The following is a 16,743-nucleotide window of genomic DNA, read 5'->3' as shown; positions in this document are numbered from 1 at the left end:
ATTGATCATTCATAATGATGGATCCCACCGCCTTCAACTTGCTTTGCGGTTTCAGTTTTTTTTCCCGAATAACAACAACAAGTTTCTCAAACATCGAAGTGCAGCGAGAGCGAGATAGAAACAGCGTGAAAGAAAGATACATAGATAGAGAGCAAGATCATTTAATTTTGTTAAATGAATGAGTATATTTTATAAACAAAAAGCAAAAAAGCAAAACAAATCGTAGTAATCAAAAAAAAATTTCATTTCTTTCTAATTTCTTCCACAAAAAATGCTGTCTTTAATTGTTTAGAGAATAATAAGCATACAAAAAATTTCAATAACAAACAAAAAATGTTATCTATTTTGCACAATAATACAAAAAAAAACAAAAACAAAAAATGAACAAAATAACATTTTTAGCAAATAAAGAAAGCAAAACATCTGTTTAATCATTTCATAAATAAATCAAATAGAATTTAACAAAAAAAAAAAACCAAAAAAAACTATATTTGTATGTTTAAAGCAAAAGCCACTCCAGTCACTTGATTGTGCACACCTACCATAACCGATATACAAACTACATACATAAAACTCTTGATATATATATATATATATATTTGTATACAAGGGCATAGCAAAAGAAAATGGACAACCACATCTAAAATCAACGTGTGCAAAGTCCTTATAAGAGATCTATCATCTATTTATCTGGCAACGCCCTCCCCTCCACACACACACACAATTGTTCGTTGTTGTTATCTGGCAACGCCCTCAAAGCACACTGGACTCTTGTTTTGTTGTGACTGTACAAAAAATAATTAAAAGGAATTAATAGATCTCACTATATGCTATGCCTCTGCATATAATATGAATAAATGTTAAAAAACAAAAAATTTAATCAAAACGCATATTTACAAAGCAAAAGCAAATAAATAATATTGATGTGTTAAAAAGTAAACCAAAAAACCAAAAAAAATCCGTGTGTAAAGTCCTAAACAAGTAGAGTTCAAATACAGATTATGCAAACTTTAAAAAAAACAAGAAGAAATAAACACACAAAATTGATTTGCAGCCAAAAACAAAAACAAACAAAGCAAAACACCACCACACAGCTTCGAGCTATTTCAAAAAATAAATGCAATATTTTAAAAATACCAAAAAAAAACAAAGCAAACTTTTAAATAAATTTGAACATTTTTAATCTCTTTAATATAGGGTCGTCAATTCCAACCAACTGCCTGAAAATTGTCTTATAAGGTAACGTCTAATTGAATAATTAAAAAATGAAGGTCTTCACACTGAAATAATATATAAATAAAAAACGTATTTTTGATCATTTTTCTATTAAGAGTTCGACTTACTTCTTAATTGGCACCAGATGCAACAAATCCCGCAAATCAATAAATTGCAAAACAAAGCAAAATATCAATAAATATATGACAGATATATTGAGCAAAATATTTGAAAAACCATGATATAAGACATTAGCTCTTCCAGTTTTGCATAAAATCAAATTTGTGCATTGCATAAGAATAAGTGTCATAAGTGATATGGTAGACATTTCATTTAGCAAATGAAAACGAGCATCTGAAGTCTAATAAAGGGACGATAAAAGTTTATGGCTTGAAGGTATTCCATGCAAAACTTACCCACTCCTGTCCATAACTATCGATAATATCATTATTTGCATCATTAAACCATTGCAAGCTGAGACCCATCAAAGTGCGCGGTAAGAATCCATTTTCAGCCATATAGATAAAGTATATAAGAAAGACAGCTCCTGCCTCAATGGATCCCACAATTACAAAAGCCACCATTATTATACTAAAAGAAAACATTAAGATCAGTTTCGAATCTGTAGCAATGTAATTCAGTGGCGGTAAAAAATTTGTTGACCTTAAGTTCTGATTTCATGCGATTTTTATATAATGCTAGTGAAAAGTTTTGATGTGTTAATTAATAGCGTTTAATTGGTCATTCTATTGAGATGATGTTCCGTAAATTTTTGATAAAAAGCTCTAAAATTTGGATATGCTCGATATGATCGACGAAATACATCTTTTAATAACTAGGTACCCAGCAATATACATTATTATTAAAAGGGGATAAGAATTCTTTTTTCACGCCAGCTTTTTCTTTCTAACACAATTCATTCTTGAAATTGTTTACAAATTTAGAAGCATTTGGTTATAGGTAAGAATCTTTTTTATTTTCTTTAATTTCTCTCGAATTATTAATTACACTTTCAGATTAATAGGTAAGTTTACCAAATTGCAATCTGAAAACTTCCTAACTTTACGTAACTGTAACATTGCCAAAATCTTAATTGATTTTGGAAATTAGTATTATTTTTGTAAGAAAAACTTGGATAGGAGCACCAAAAGATCAACAAGTTTTCAAAATTCACAACTATTTACTAGTCTAACAATAAGAAGACCAAGAAAAATATCTACTACTAATTTTCCGACTATGTACTTTTATTATTGGTTTGAAAACCACAAAGATTCTGAAATAAAATAAAAATTTCTTTTACAAAAAGATTATTTCAAAGGCAGAAAACTAATAACTTCACCTTTTTTTTATCCGATTTTGATCAAATTTGGTATTTTGAGAGATATTAGTATTAAATTTAAGTGTGCCAAATTTGATTGCATGAGGTAAAAAAATACGGGAGATAATCAAGTTTTTCAAATTACGGGGGCGGAAAAGGGCGTGGCAAAATTTTTATACATACAAAATGTGTGCATTTACTAAGCGAATATACATACCAAATATGGTGTCTCTAGCTAGAATAGTTTTTGAGATAAACGTTTTTTTTAAATTGCGGGGGCGTAAAGGGGCGTGGCAAAAATTTGAAATAAACTTGATCACTCTACATACTACACGAGTCTACATAAAAAATTTGGTGGCTCTAGCTCTTATAGTCTCCGAGATCTAGGTGTTCATACGGACAGACGGACAGACGGACAGACGGACGGACGGACGGACAGACGGACATGGCTAGATCGACTCGGTTGTTGATCCTGATCAAGAATATATATACTTTGTGGGGTCGGAGATGCTTCCTTCTGCCTGTTACATACATTTTGGCGACTTTAATATACCATTTCACCCTATGGGTGTATGGTATAAAAATCTTTTAAAGACATTTTTACACAAATAAATACATACATATATGGTCCATGAATCCGATTTAAAAACCATAGCAAGAAAGACAATCGAAGACAGCGAAAGAAAAGGACAAACGAGCAAAACAAAAGGTAATTTGATGTGATATTTCATTTATGTTTTAGAAAACTTTTCTAAGTATCTCCCCACAAACTATGCCTTATTTTTTCACCTGATCGTACAATACCTGAACTTAATATAAGGACTAAATATACAAACCGTCGATTAATGATAAAATCATCATAAATTTTGGGCTTTTGTCTCATTAAATTCTCCTCGGCTTTCTCATAGAACAAACTGAGGCTAGGGAGCTGTAAATGGAGTACTACTTCAAAATATTTATCCACACCTTCCTGGTTTTAACTTACCATATTGACTAGCAAAGCGATAATAAAGACAACCGTGATATGTATATGACATGGCACTTTGAATACGATAAATGAGAGATGAACTAGAATTATGGTAATGTTTGTGGATAGGCAATAGGTAATGACTTTTTTCAAATTCTCATACATGCGACGACTCATTTCGATGGCATTGACCAATGAGACAAAATTGCTATCCAGCAATACCATATCCGAGCACGATACACTTGTGTATGTGGAATCAGCCTTGGCCACGCCCACATTGGCACGCCTTATGGCCGGAGTATAATAGACACCCGTGCCAATGACTGTGACAATGGCGCCCAAATTCTGACATACATCGACAATCAAATGCCGTTGAGCGGTTGTGGTTGCCGCAAAAACCAAATCAATGTGAGCCAACAGCAACTGTTGGATATGAAAACGTTGATGATGCATCTTCTCTTGGACATAATCACGCATATTGATGACAGCGGCAGTGACAAGACTACGTTTCACCTGAGACTTATCGATATTGAGACGCTGGGCGACATCTTCCAGTGTCTCACTGTCTGGACCAATTATGCCCACATCTCTGGCAATATCCTGGGCCACGATGGCATTCTGACGTGTGCATAAAACTAACTTAATGCCCGCCGAACGACAATCGTTTACAGCTGTAGACAATTGAGCTCTAGGTGGATCATGGGCAGCAATGAGTCCTATAAATCTTAATGAAAAGATATTGATTTTAAGATAATCTTTAAAGACCTTTGTATTTGTTGTCTCATATGTCTCAGTGCCAGAATAGCTGGATACACGCTGATATTCCATCTCGCTGTCCAGCTCTTTGTAGGCAAAGGCACAGACACGTCGGCCAGCCTGTGCCAATTGAAAAGCTACATCATCAATGGAATAGAACAGATCGTCATCTAGCAGAATTTCTTCATCATTTATGGCGTAAGTGCTACAATAATTGAGCACAGCTCTATATCTTCCCTTCATGAGCAATATATACTTAATGGCTCCTTCCTCATTATAAGTCTTGTGCACGGTCACATGAATCTGATCAAAGACATTGTAACATTTATTTGCAACCAGGACATGATCACGACGCAATTGATCAATATCATCTATGATGGGTAAAGCGAATTTAAGAAAAGCTACATCATCGGCACTGCCATACAAGGCCTTCTTTAATTTGGGTACCCCTTCTGTTCCAGGACTTATAACCGCATCATTACATAACACAGACACACGTATCAATTCAAGGCAACGTGCCCCTATGTTATTTCGTTTTATATCGCTGGCTCTATGGAGATCTGCATCGACAAATATTTCCGAAACGCGCATACGATTCATAGTCAAAGTGCCTATCAAATCCGAGCAAATGACTGTGGTCAAGCCCAATGTGCTGGTGGATTCTAAATTTCTTATATGACAATTGCTCTTTAGCATTCGATTGGCAATATGAACCATGCCAAAGTATGTAACAGTGGGCAAAAATAAAGGTATTATGGCAATCATAAGGCCCAAATTGAAACGAAAGGAATGTTTATATGCCAGATCCGGTGTCGAAATGGTGCATATAAAAATAAAGAATAGCAAAATTGCCACAACTGCAGTGCAGTAGGTGATCTACAGAAGCGTACACAATTTTTTGAGATATATAATGACAAATACTATCAGTTGAAGTTCGCCCCACCTGATTCATATGTTTTCTCACCCTACTTTGGGGACGCTGTTCCATGCTTAGGCGAGCCATTAGTCCGACCTCCGATTCATTGCCACATGCTATGGCTAAACCCAGACCATAGCCCTTCATTACATGACTGCAAGCGAAACCCACATTACTGCACAACCATTTCGATATGGCCTGAGGTTTGCGTATTTTTGATTTATGTGTTTTCATTGCTTTTTATTCAGTTCAACTCACGACCAATTGATATAATTTGGTGAGGCAACTGGATCAATAATTTCAGGTTTCGACAGTCCCATCAGGGCCACATTATTCACCTCCAAGCCATGGGCACTAAAGAAACGAACATCCGCCGAAAGGCGTTGACCAAACGAAATGACCAGCACATCACCAATAACCACATCCTCTGTTAATATAATCCTTTTACGGCCATCTCTTATCACCGTACAGTACATGGGCATTAAGTCCTTAAAGGCAGCAACAACATCGAAATCATTATTCGCCTGAAGATAACGATAGGTGCCCGACATGAATAGACATACTAATAACAACATGCCAGCAACTAAATATTCTTGTTCAGCCTTCTCATCGTGATAGTATAATGTCTCCAAATAATATGTCATAAAGCATAAGATCGAACTCAATAGTATAATAATGGAAAAGCCATGGAAACAATTTTTTATATATTTAAGCAATTTTGATTCGGAATCGGGAAATTGAAATTTATTTTTACCATATCTGGCCAAACGTCTAGCGGCAACTTCACTAGTTAGGCCCTAAGAAAAAAGAAAATTCAAGGTCATTTTTATAATATTTAGCCAAAGATTTAACTTACCATTGAAGAACTTGTTTCTAGCTTTTGACAGAGATCCTGAAATGGCCAGACATGCAAATATGGAGAATATAAACTCAACCATAGCTCACTATCGGATCTCTTTAGATGTGCAGTGTGTTGTCTATCTCTAAAATCTCTTTGAAAATGGTTTCGTTTTTGTAAATATCGTCGCATTTCCACACACTTGCTCCCTGATATGGTAGTCAAAGTCACCTTTGTTTTTGATTTTGCCCTTTCCTATTTACGATTTGTATTGATTTGTCTTGTCTTTTGTGTCGAAATGGTCATAAAAATTTCTCACACTCACTCGAAATTTTGGCCACATAAAATTGGACCAGCATTGCCTTTTTGTGTGTGTGCGGGGGCTGCGGCATATTAGAGGTCATAACCGTCGGCAAGAAAACAATCTCAAAATATACCTCGGGGAGTAGTCACATACCGGCACACACACACACGCGTACACACAGCTAAAACAGTCGTATTTTGGCATTGGTTATTGGTATTGAGAGTTCGAACTGACATTGACACGGAGTCTCAGTTGCCGTTGTTGTGGTTTATGGCCTCATTTAATAAGCCATCAAATTTCATCGCTACGAAGTAAAATACAGATAAAACATACATTTGCATATATTTATGTGAATTCCTTGAGGAAGAGGCATCCACATAAATATCCCATACCATATGACGATAAATTTCGAATGCCGTTTTGAAGTTGAAATTTGTTGTTTTTAGAAATTGGAGTTACATTTTGTAAGTAATAAAGAAACGCAAATATATCAAATTTTAATTTTAACTAATTGAAATACTTAACCTAAAGCATTAAATGTTATCACTGTATGAGATCAATTCGTATACAGAAAATGTAAAAATGTTGATTACTTAATCCTAATAGTTATTAAAATACATGACAATGTATTTATTTTATAAATTCTTTTCTTGTGGTTATTGCTTTATTTATTCATAAATTTATGGTTATTCCTTTATATATTATTGAATAGATAATTTTCACCATTGAATTCAATTACGTTTCCCTCACGGTGCAATTTGTATATATTGTCTTCTTATATTTTATATGTTAGAAAATGAAAATAAAGTTTTAACTCATTTCGACCACAACTAGTTTTTGAATCAACTTTTTTGGTTTTGCTTTTCTTTTCTATTGATAAATAAAAATACAAACTTAAGACTGGATAATGAGAGCGAAAGACTTACAGAAGACTGATGCTAAATCGATTCTTTTTTACATTTATAGTTGTTATAAGAATTTTATGAATTAGCCAGGCATATGCAAATACAAATAGATATTTTTATATATATTTGTATATATTTCAAATATTTTTGAATTTCCCGCCAAGCTGTGTTCGGAGCTGCCACATGGTTTTTCATGGACACTCAAAATGAGCCTTTACTAGGTGGCAACGCTGGCGTGTATACACAAAGATGAAGAAGAACCACAAACGTAAATTTAGGCCATCTCTAACATAATTTTTTTTTGTAAAAGAAAAAACTTAATTTAAATACTAATGCTAGATTTAAGGGCTCATTGTGGAGCGCCTCTAGCATTAAATCGGCAACGACTGTCCGTTTCCTAGGCAAGCGACTGAAAAAATCATGTCCACCTCCAATGGCGTCGTCGGCGGAGGGGGTGGCGTCATTTCGGCTGGCGATTGGATATGCCCAGAATTCGAGTGAGTGAGCGTAAAGATTCAAGGATAATAACGATTATTAACACTTTTTGCCAATTAGTTTTTGGCCAATCGAAATTGTTATATTTGTAAACATCATTGTTTTGTTATTGCAGCTGCCAACATTTGAACTTTGCGCGGCGCACACAATGCAATAAATGCAACCGCGACAGAGACTGGGATGACAACAGTAGCGGCAAAGGAGACAAGCCGGAAAAAGAGCGGGATAGGGAACGGGAGCGCGGTAGCAGCAGCAGCAGTAGTTCAAGCAAAAAGAAACTAGGCACAGAGATTGGTAAAGCGGCAGCCGATAAGTCTCGAGGACTTTTTACTGCCGAGGATTGGCAGTGCAGCAAATGCGCCAATGTAAACTGGGCAAGGCGGCAAACCTGCAACATGTGTAATGCCCCCAAATTCTCGGATGTAGAAGAGCGAACAGGTAATTATTGTGTTTAAAGAAAGACAAAGAGTGTGATGTACTAAAGCCTTCTTTTTGTTAGGTTTCGGTGGCGGGTACAATGATCGCGGTGTGGTAGAGTATAAGGATCGCCAGGATTCGGACAGTGAATACGATGAGTTTGGGCGTCGTAAGAAGCGCAAGAACCATGATGATCATGATAATGATGAGCCCAAGAGGAGACGAGAGGCAGTCGAAAAGGAGAATGACGACGACGATGACGAAGATGATGATGATGATGGCGATTTATCCAAATATGATCTTTGGGGTGACAATGAAACATCAGATGAAAAGGAAAAAAAGAACAAGAAGCAATCAACGCCACCGCGAGAAACAGAAAAGCGGCGAGAACGTAAGAAATCCAATTCCTCTGTGACCTCCTCTTCCTCATCATCCAGCTCCAACTCGTATAGTTCGAGTGGAGATTCCTCATCTTCGTCGTCATCATCATCTTCAAGCTCAAGCAGCTCGAATAGCGGCAAGAAGAGATCGCATTAACTCTATAATTTAGCAGCTCTATTACGACTTCCTCCCCTCGAACTCCCTCTTAACCACAGCAAGCACTTTTTCAGCCAGATATTTACGAACATAATAAACAATTCACTTAATTTAAGCAATTTTTGCCAAACTGTTTTATGTATTCTTTTGTTAATTGTAACTTTCATCGTTTTTCTGTCGAATGGCTGCCTTGTCGGCTTCATCTCTCAGCTTAAGGAGTTGCTCCAGTTCCTTTTTGGCATCATTGATTTGCTTTACGGTAACTGTTACTGGCACCTCGCAAGCAATTTGCTCCTTACGCACCAACTCCATTTTTTTGATGGCCTCCTCGATAAAGGGAATTTGTTGTGCCTTCAGTTCGTCGTGATAGGCATCCATACGATCCTCTTTCAATTGATTGCAATAGGTATCCGTCAGTTTTTGCAAGGACTCCTTGCGGGTAATCCAATGGAAATGTGCAGGCGGTGGCTTATAGACCAAATCCAATTTCTCTAGGATCCACTCGAAACGTGGATAATCCCAGCGTCTTAGATATTTAAGAAACTTCTTGCGCTTATCGATAAGTTCCTTAAGGCGCACTTTGATTATCTTGTCTCGTGGATGCACATCCATGTGTTCCTGATAGCGACGAATTGTAGCAGTCATTTTGGCCACTGAAACGGAAAAAAGAACTTGTATTAATGAAACGTAGATTGGATTCTAGTGAGTTATTACATTTGGCCTCCATGGATCCGAAGTCCTGAGCATGTCTTTGCACCTCCTTGACCATCTCATCCCGGTAAAAATGTGTGGTCAAATAATTGGGATTGTTGGCTAGTTTGAACATGGATTTCACAGTTTCAGAAGCTCTGTAATGATATTTGTATATAAATATGGTTACATTAAATGGATTGGTTTGGATCATACCCCTCTAGTTCCTTGCAACCTCTAAATTCCGGTAAAGTCTCATCGGCATTCAGTGGAGGCAGCTTGGAAAGATCACCGCTCTTTTCGGGCTTAATGCAGGATATTTTTTCGGGTCGCACCCATTTGATTTTCAGATCCGATTTAAAGGCATATTCTCGTACAAATTGCCGCGGCCCAGCCTGGGCTATATTTAATAGTTTATTCATGAAATTAAATGTTTTATTAATTCCAACTTCCACTAGCTTAGGTTATATCACGGAGCAGTGTGTACACAACATTGGCAGAGGGAATAATTTATACAATCAGCTGGTTCTTCTAGAGATGGGCAACAAACAAATTACCTCTTAATATATTCAAATTATTAAATGATTTTTTTACGTCAATCTTATTGGGGTATTTAAGTTAAATATTTTTCAATACAATTACAGTGAAAGTGTGTCAGTCACAAAGTAAGTATATTTTTAGTGCAAATTTCCGCACGACTGTGAATAAATTGAGTTGGCAGTACCTACTCGCGAAAGTGTGTACACACTTTATTTCTGTAAACAGATGCAACGTGAATTGTTGCTGTTGTCTGAATTTTATCTTTTCAAAGGAAAAATAACTTTAACTGGAAAATTAAAACAAAACAAAGACTTAGTAATTTAAGTATTCCTGCATCATGGCACATATGTCCCACATGCTGCAGCAGTCGTCTTCTGGGGGCGTCGGGTCGTCCAGCTCATCATCACGGACAATGTCGCTAATGGAAAAGCAGAAATATATTGAAGATTACGATTTCCCTTACTGTGATGAGAGTAGCAAGTACGAAAAGGTTGCTAAAATAGGTCAGGGTACATTTGGGTAAGTCAACATACAATGTTTACTTTAGATCGCCTATAACTGTCATAATATTACTATCTTAGAGAGGTGTTTAAGGCACGTGAAAAAAAGAGCAACAAGAAATTTGTAGCCATGAAAAAAGTGTTGATGGACAATGAAAAGGAAGGGGTGAGTCAACACTCCACACTCTACAATCAATCCAATTTATACAACTTCCTTACTAGTTTCCCATCACTGCCTTGCGAGAGATTCGTATTCTCCAGTTGCTGAAGCATGAGAATGTCGTCAATCTGATAGAGATTTGTCGAACAAAGGCCACACTAACCAATGGTTATAGATCAACTTTCTATTTGGTATTTGATTTCTGTGAACACGATCTGGCTGGCCTTTTGTCCAACATGAATGTGAAATTTAGCCTGGGGGAAATAAAGAAGGTTATGCAGCAGCTTCTAAATGGCCTTTATTATATCCACAGTAATAAGGTAGGCATTTATCATTATATTCCATGATATATCTGTAAATATCTATATACTCTTTGATTCAGATCCTGCATCGTGACATGAAAGCGGCCAATGTGTTGATAACCAAGCATGGCATTTTAAAATTGGCCGATTTTGGTTTGGCCCGTGCCTTTAGCATACCCAAAAATGATTCAAAAAATCGTTATACGAATCGTGTGGTCACCCTGTGGTATCGTCCTCCAGAGCTATTGTTGGGTGATCGGAATTATGGCCCGCCCGTAGATATGTGGGGTGCCGGTTGCATTATGGCTGAGATGTGGACCCGATCGCCCATTATGCAAGGCAATACAGAGCAACAGCAATTAACTTTCATCTCTCAGTTATGCGGCTCCTTTACACCAGATGTCTGGCCTGGTGTGGAGGAGTTGGAATTGTATAAATCCATTGAACTGCCAAAGAATCAGAAGCGTCGCGTCAAGGAACGACTACGACCATATGTCAAGGATCCTACAGGTTGCGATTTGCTCGATAAACTCTTAACCCTGGACCCCAAGAAGCGCATTGATGCGGATACAGCACTGAATCATGACTTTTTCTGGACGGATCCCATGCCTAGTGATTTGAGCAAGATGTTGTCGCAGCATTTGCAAAGCATGTTCGAGTATCTGGCACAGCCAAGACGGTCGAATCAGATGAGAAATTATCATCAACAGTTGACCACAATGAATCAGAAACCCCAAGATAATAGCATGATCGATAGAGTCTGGTAGTTAAGTTCCATTATATAAATATTATATACAAACATTTATAGAATTTAATAATATAGTTTAAGCAGTAAAGTCTCCACAATTTGTCGTTGCAATATCTTTATGGGGTCTTCAATGCTGCAAATAAAAATTAGTGAGAGGCGGGAATAAAATTTAAATATTCCATTCTTCATATGGCCAGGGATGGCGAACGTTTTCTTTAGAACGGTCACTCTAAAAATGAAAACGTAAAAACAAAATGCACGTTGAAAGTGTAAAGAAGGCCAAAAAAGCGGAAAAGAAGCAGCGCAGATGCCTGGCAATTAGAGCTGGGAATCCATCGATGGTTGCTCCACTCGATATTTTTTCCATCGATGGAAAAAACCATCGATACTATCGATGGTACCATCGAATATTTAAACGAGTTATTCAACATATATATTTTGGTGTCGTTTTTCAATATTACACAGTTTCAAATATTCATATGTCTATAATCATCTATACGAATTATCTAGCGTATAATTTAACTATAAGTTAGCCCTTTATAAATTAATTCAACCAAAAATATATTAAAAAGACTTAAGCTTGTAATTTCTGAAATATTCTTAAATAAAAAAACAAAATGTATAGTTTCAAGATAAAAACAAAAGAGTGACGTCCTAAGTCCAAAAAACGAAAACTAAAAACTCTTTAAGCACAACAAAACAATGGGCGATTTCCAAACTTACTGCTAATAAGAGGTTCTTATTATAAAAAAAAAAAAAAAAACCAAAAAAAACCTTACAAAAACTTGTCCAATTTACAAGAGGAACTGCCAGGGTTAAATAGGTACTTTGATAGAATTAAAGTACGTAGACCTGTATGTAAAGAAAGGCAGAAAAAACAATACATTGCAATTTACTTACACCCATGTTGGACCCAAAAAGAAATTCGATATATCGACATCGAAAAATTTCCATCGATTTATCGCACTCCATCGGTTCCATCGATAATATCGATGGTGCCATCGATGGTTTTCCCAGCTCTACTGGCAATAATAAAAAGTGACTGCCAGGTAGAGGCGAGCGAGACACCGACTCGGCACCTGGCTGTCCTTAATGTTGGCCTAAGCAATGGACTCAGCGAGGAAGTGCTATTGGAGGCGGCATTTGCCACCGGTGGCAAAGTCTCGCGGGTGGAGATGTGTCCTGGAAAGTCATACTGCTTCCTCACCTGTTGCACACCTCAAGAAGCGCAGCTCATTTTCAAGGGTATGCACAATATAGCCCACATTGGTCAAGATGGTGCAGTCGCTTATATGAGTTATGTGAAAGAAGTACCAATTTTTGAGGCGGGGAACCAATGGAACCGGTCACTGCCCAACGGACTTGTACTGTTGAAAGACTTCGTAAGCGAAGCGGAGGAGGCAGATCTTCTAGCAGCCGTTGCCAGTAAGGAGCAGACTACTGACCAAGAGGAGAATAGTCTTAAGCATCGCAAAGTCAGGCATTTTGGCTATGAATTCCTCTATGGCACTAACAACGTGGATCCCAACAGACCTCTGGAGCATCAACCTATTCCAAGAGCCTGTAATATACTTTGGTCACGACTTGGGGATGGCAAATTGTCCGATAATTGGGACTGGTCGCAGCCAGATCAATTGACAGTGAATGTCTATGAACCGGGTCATGGCATACCACCACATGTTGACACCCATAGCGCCTTCTTGGATCCTATACTCTCGCTCTCACTGCAATCCGATGTGGTAATGGATTTCAGAAGAGGTCAGGAGACAATTTCTTTACTTCTGCCACGTCGTTCACTGCTAATTATGTCCGGAGAAGCTCGTTATGATTGGACTCACGGCATTAAGCCTAAGCATTTGGATGTTGTACCCACCGCCGAAGGAAATTTAACCACTCAAGCACGTAGTCAAAGAACTTCCTTGACTTTCCGTTGCCTGAGGCAACCCAGCGTATGCAGTTGTTCCTTTCCCCAACTCTGTGACACCAGGCAATCCAGTAAACCACAATCACAAGATCTATCCGAACAGGCCACAAGTCTGGAGCAACAAAATGTTCATGAGGTTTATGATAAAATCTCACAGCATTTCAGTGAGACTCGTCATTCGCCTTGGCCTCAGGTGGTCCAGTTTTTGGACTCTTTTGAGCCACATTCTACCATTCTGGATGTAGGATGCGGAAATGGGAAATATTTAAACTGCAATACTCAACTCGTAGCCTTTGGCTGTGATCGCTCTCAAGGACTACTGGAGGTAGGACGTGCCAGAGGATTTCAAATCTTTCGCTGCGACTGCCTAAGCCTGCCTGTGCGTTCGGCCAGTATGGATGGTTGTCTCAGTATTGCTGTCATCCACCATTTGGCCACTCCGGATCGACGTTTGGCAGCTCTTCGTGAAATGGCTCGCGTTCTACGTCCTGGTGGTCGTGCTCTGGTGTATGTCTGGGCCAAAGATCAACGTCGAAACGATAAGAAGTCCGCCTATCTCAGGCAAAACAAGGCAGTCAACAGGCAACGTACCACAGAAGAGGAACAACGACAAAAGCAGCAAAAGGAAATGGACACCCACACTCTGCTCCCCATCCACACTAATCGCACAGAGTTCCAGCAACAAGACGTTTTAGTGCCTTGGAAAACCAAAGATGATCAGAGTAAAACATTTTTACGTTATTATCATGTTTTTGAAGAGCAAGAACTGGAGCAGTTGGTCAATCAAATAAACACAGAAGTTGAGTTAATCAAAAGTTACTATGATCAGGGTAATCATTGTGTCATTTTCAAAAAGTTGTGATGCTTACTTTCATTATAAGTTTACGTATATTAAACTGTTTATAAAAATCTTAGCAATACCATTTTTTGACTGTTTTAGATTTTGGTGCAAAAACGAATAATTGAAATTATTTTGCCGGTTTTTATAAAATGATTTAACTTTTGTCACAGTACGCTGCCTTTTCTAGGCCAAGCGAATTGAATAAGAAAATTAGTTTTATCGAACTCTGAATGCTAATTAAATTTGAATCCAATAGTTGCTAATACATAAACTCTAGCAGCAAAACTATCTTTCCAAATATTTTCATGCTAAAATAATTATGTCGAAGTTTAGGATTTTAAATTAAGACCCAAAACGATGCAAAACGTATGTATATAAATACGCTTAATATAAAAAATAGCAGCATTTTTAAAGCCTGAACCACTAATCTAAAACTTGTCCATCTTCGAGATGTAAATACCTATATCTAAGACATTCTCAAAAAAGGTAACCGAACAAACACTTTTGATGCTATAGCGGAATTCTTAAGGACATGTTAGTAGCCCACATTTAAAACTTTAACTCCCTCCGAGGACACAAATATGGCCGAGCAATTAGTCAAAAACGGCATGGCAAAGGCGGCCATTATTAGTCCATATACACCAAAGTCAAAAGTTGTTGTTTAAAGATTGGGCGAGGATAGATTTCATCTATTCGTCGATTCATTGTAGCCAAGTTTTGGGCGAGACTCTAAAGCATTGTAATAGCTATCAAGAAAATCCTGAAAGTGTGCATCTCGTAATGGTTTCTCAGTACAAGTCAAAAGGTAATAAACAAGATCGAGAATTGGTGGGGAATAACGCGACATTTGGATATCAATGAGGATGGCATCAATTGGTAAACCGCTCAACGTGGCAAATGACAGAGTAAGGTTTCTGCTTATTCCCAGCCACACAGTGTAGAGCGAGTTCCTTAAATCTCTTCTCACAGTGATCAAGGACTTCCAAGGACTTTGTTTTTTGGTTAGCAATCTCTCCCTGAAGCAATTGGCGTGTGCGTCTCAGTTGAAATTTGCCAAACTCAATGGTAACTGTCTCCATGTATGGGGTAAATAGATTATCCTCCAACTGGGCCACTAGTTCGGCAAACTTATCGGGTTGAAGTGAAAAGGACTTTGAATGCAAATTAGCCAGAGCCTTAAACTTACATGTTACCACTTCATAAAAGGGAACTTAGCTAGTACATGTATACCACTGACCACGGAGAAAGTTCGGACAGTTCTTTTGACCTGTTTGTTCACTGTGTGTGTGGGAATTTTTATTTTTGAAATGTAGACCCTTCTGTTGCCTCAAATTGTCGTAAAAACATTGCCATAAAGAACTATTTAAGATGGTGTCGGTGGTGCATCTACTATCACAGGAGCAGTCGGTACTGGCGTATTGTCTGAAGTAGTTGTGATAAGTGATGTACCGGGTATATCGGGACCAGGGGTTACGATAATTAGATCACCCCTGAGGCAGGTATTTAACTCTTCATATGTGTCTGCACTCTCGACCACGTAAATCCATTCGGCATTGTTAATACAAATTTCTTTCTGGACATCAATCACACGATATTCCTCCTTAATTTTGGCAGAGATTTCCGTGCCATTGGCCGATAGGTTGTAGAGGGCCTTTGACTGTTCGGCGGCCTGCAAAACGTTTATTAAGTCAATAAGATTATTCTTATTATAATCCCTTAATTACTCACATGTTCGGCAATACAATCGAAAGCTGTATAATTACTGGTTGAATTCACATTGCAGCCATAGAGGGATTTACATGATTCAAGGATGGTATTTTGGAATTGATTACGGGCTGGGGCGTATTTGGCATCGATAATTTCGCTAGCATTATCATAGTTGTCGAGACACACATTATAATCGTACTCGTACTGATTGGTTAAGTTGCTGAAGATTGGCGTGTAATGGTTAAAGCAAGTTGTCGTTTTATCCTGGTGAGCTTCCGCCAGCGTTTCGGTTTCCACCTGCAGCCGTTGGATTTTCACATGGTTCTTCAGTGTTAGATGGAATAAATGTGTGCCGTCGAGATTGTGGGTCAGAGCGAGGCTATTGCCCGCACACAGGCACACAAGGAGGACTGACAACTTCGAAAACATTTTCGCGTCTTGCCAAAAATGAGAAATTCACCTTGTACTTATACCAAAATTTCTGCCAATTACAGGTTGTTCTTTCATTATCTCTTCGCCATGTAGTTAAATTGACATGTTGTGCAATCTGAAATAAATCTAATGGTAAATGCAGACAATGCCGAAATTAAATCACTCAAACGACTACGCCAGCTTTTTGTCGCTGATAATTTTCAAGTTCAAGCGACTAAGACAATTCCGGAA

The 16,743-nt window shown here is 37.8% G+C and overlaps 7 protein-coding genes across 8 annotated transcripts; 3 read left to right on the top strand and 4 right to left on the bottom strand.

Annotated features, from left to right (window-relative positions):
- Positions 1-1,164: 1,164 nt before the first annotated feature.
- Positions 1,165-5,406, bottom strand: LOC111518345 (sodium/potassium-transporting ATPase subunit alpha). 2 transcript variants are annotated; one of them, XM_023177893.2, is made up of 6 exons: positions 5,200-5,406; positions 3,519-5,132; positions 3,370-3,461; positions 1,632-1,806; positions 1,344-1,576; positions 1,165-1,280 (listed from the first exon to the last, which is right to left on the bottom strand). In XM_023177893.2, the coding sequence occupies exons 1-6, from the start codon at positions 5,404-5,406 to the stop codon at positions 1,259-1,261; spliced, it is 2,343 nt and encodes a 780-aa protein (XP_023033661.2). In that variant the 3' UTR covers positions 1,165-1,258. The 2 variants fall into 2 exon arrangements, with proteins under 2 accessions (XP_023033661.2, XP_046866383.1); XM_047010427.1 differs by lacking the exons at positions 1,165-1,280; positions 1,344-1,576 and having other exon boundaries at positions 1,749-1,806; positions 3,370-3,475.
- LOC6646059 (sodium/potassium-transporting ATPase subunit alpha-A) lies at positions 5,368-6,271 on the bottom strand. The gene is made up of 2 exons (XM_023177894.2): positions 6,029-6,271; positions 5,368-5,969 (listed from the first exon to the last, which is right to left on the bottom strand). The coding sequence occupies exons 1-2, from the start codon at positions 6,200-6,202 to the stop codon at positions 5,427-5,429; spliced, it is 717 nt and encodes a 238-aa protein (XP_023033662.1). The 5' UTR covers positions 6,203-6,271; the 3' UTR covers positions 5,368-5,426.
- Positions 6,272-7,498: 1,227 nt separating this feature from the next.
- Positions 7,499-8,787, top strand: LOC6645998 (zinc finger Ran-binding domain-containing protein 2). The gene is made up of 3 exons (XM_002068637.4): positions 7,499-7,716; positions 7,830-8,152; positions 8,214-8,787. Exons 1-3 carry the CDS (start codon positions 7,640-7,642, stop codon positions 8,666-8,668), a joined length of 855 nt encoding a protein of 284 aa, XP_002068673.1. The 5' UTR covers positions 7,499-7,639; the 3' UTR covers positions 8,669-8,787.
- On the bottom strand, positions 8,775-9,860 carry LOC6645997 (28S ribosomal protein S15, mitochondrial). Its single transcript, XM_002068638.3, has 3 exons — positions 9,575-9,860; positions 9,383-9,516; positions 8,775-9,321 (listed from the first exon to the last, which is right to left on the bottom strand). Exons 1-3 carry the CDS (start codon positions 9,778-9,780, stop codon positions 8,819-8,821), a joined length of 843 nt encoding a protein of 280 aa, XP_002068674.1. The 5' UTR covers positions 9,781-9,860; the 3' UTR covers positions 8,775-8,818.
- Positions 9,861-10,099: 239 nt separating this feature from the next.
- Positions 10,100-11,706, top strand: LOC6646208 (cyclin-dependent kinase 9). The gene is made up of 4 exons (XM_002068639.4): positions 10,100-10,417; positions 10,480-10,564; positions 10,621-10,878; positions 10,941-11,706. Exons 1-4 carry the CDS (start codon positions 10,236-10,238, stop codon positions 11,625-11,627), a joined length of 1,212 nt encoding a protein of 403 aa, XP_002068675.1. The 5' UTR covers positions 10,100-10,235; the 3' UTR covers positions 11,628-11,706.
- Positions 11,707-11,847: 141 nt separating this feature from the next.
- LOC6646268 (alkylated DNA repair protein alkB homolog 8) lies at positions 11,848-14,446 on the top strand. The gene is made up of 2 exons (XM_002068640.3): positions 11,848-11,919; positions 12,631-14,446. Exons 1-2 carry the CDS (start codon positions 11,863-11,865, stop codon positions 14,392-14,394), a joined length of 1,821 nt encoding a protein of 606 aa, XP_002068676.2. The 5' UTR covers positions 11,848-11,862; the 3' UTR covers positions 14,395-14,446.
- Positions 14,447-15,663: 1,217 nt separating this feature from the next.
- Positions 15,664-16,509, bottom strand: LOC6646200. Its single transcript, XM_002068641.2, has 2 exons — positions 16,102-16,509; positions 15,664-16,042 (listed from the first exon to the last, which is right to left on the bottom strand). The coding sequence occupies exons 1-2, from the start codon at positions 16,507-16,509 to the stop codon at positions 15,737-15,739; spliced, it is 714 nt and encodes a 237-aa protein (XP_002068677.1). The 3' UTR covers positions 15,664-15,736.
- Between the last annotated feature and the right edge of the window lie 234 nt (positions 16,510-16,743).

The sequence above is a fragment of the Drosophila willistoni genome (genome assembly GCF_018902025.1).
Source record: "Drosophila willistoni isolate 14030-0811.24 chromosome 2L unlocalized genomic scaffold, UCI_dwil_1.1 Seg72.1, whole genome shotgun sequence".
Lineage (NCBI taxonomy): Eukaryota > Metazoa > Arthropoda > Insecta > Diptera > Drosophilidae > Drosophila > Drosophila willistoni.
This window is presented reverse-complemented; position numbering and strand designations above follow the sequence as displayed.

Excerpts from the sequence above, each read along its gene's own strand:
- LOC111518345 (XM_023177893.2), bottom strand. The coding sequence starts at position 5,406 with ATGAAAACACATAAATCAAAAATACGCAAACCTCAGGCCATATCGAAA. Across the intron at positions 3,462-3,518 it reads TCGCTTTGCTAGTCAATATG|CTCCCTAGCCTCAGTTTGTT; the intron begins GTAAGTTAAAAC and ends CTCCATTTACAG. Across the intron at positions 1,577-1,631 it reads ATAGTTATGGACAGGAGTGG|ACTTCAGATGCTCGTTTTCA; the intron begins GTAAGTTTTGCA and ends TCCCTTTATTAG.
- LOC6646059 (XM_023177894.2), bottom strand. The coding sequence starts at position 6,202 with ATGCGACGATATTTACAAAAACGAAACCATTTTCAAAGAGATTTTAGA. Across the intron at positions 5,970-6,028 it reads TAGAAACAAGTTCTTCAATG|GGCCTAACTAGTGAAGTTGC; the intron begins GTAAGTTAAATC and ends CTTTTTTCTTAG.
- LOC6645998 (XM_002068637.4), top strand. The coding sequence starts at position 7,640 with ATGTCCACCTCCAATGGCGTCGTCGGCGGAGGGGGTGGCGTCATTTCG. Across the intron at positions 7,717-7,829 it reads TGGATATGCCCAGAATTCGA|CTGCCAACATTTGAACTTTG; the intron begins GTGAGTGAGCGT and ends TTGTTATTGCAG. Across the intron at positions 8,153-8,213 it reads GGATGTAGAAGAGCGAACAG|GTTTCGGTGGCGGGTACAAT; the intron begins GTAATTATTGTG and ends TCTTTTTGTTAG.
- LOC6645997 (XM_002068638.3), bottom strand. The coding sequence starts at position 9,780 with ATGAATAAACTATTAAATATAGCCCAGGCTGGGCCGCGGCAATTTGTA. Across the intron at positions 9,517-9,574 it reads GGTTGCAAGGAACTAGAGGG|AGCTTCTGAAACTGTGAAAT; the intron begins GTATGATCCAAA and ends ATATCATTACAG. Across the intron at positions 9,322-9,382 it reads CGGATCCATGGAGGCCAAAT|TGGCCAAAATGACTGCTACA; the intron begins GTAATAACTCAC and ends TTTCCGTTTCAG.
- LOC6646208 (XM_002068639.4), top strand. The coding sequence starts at position 10,236 with ATGGCACATATGTCCCACATGCTGCAGCAGTCGTCTTCTGGGGGCGTC. Across the intron at positions 10,565-10,620 it reads TGGACAATGAAAAGGAAGGG|TTTCCCATCACTGCCTTGCG; the intron begins GTGAGTCAACAC and ends CTTCCTTACTAG. Across the intron at positions 10,879-10,940 it reads ATTATATCCACAGTAATAAG|ATCCTGCATCGTGACATGAA; the intron begins GTAGGCATTTAT and ends TCTTTGATTCAG.
- LOC6646268 (XM_002068640.3), top strand. The coding sequence starts at position 11,863 with ATGCACGTTGAAAGTGTAAAGAAGGCCAAAAAAGCGGAAAAGAAGCAG. Across the intron at positions 11,920-12,630 it reads AAAAGAAGCAGCGCAGATGC|CTGGCAATAATAAAAAGTGA; the intron begins CTGGCAATTAGA and ends TTCCCAGCTCTA.
- LOC6646200 (XM_002068641.2), bottom strand. The coding sequence starts at position 16,509 with ATGTTTTCGAAGTTGTCAGTCCTCCTTGTGTGCCTGTGTGCGGGCAAT. Across the intron at positions 16,043-16,101 it reads TCGATTGTATTGCCGAACAT|GCCGCCGAACAGTCAAAGGC; the intron begins GTGAGTAATTAA and ends AACGTTTTGCAG.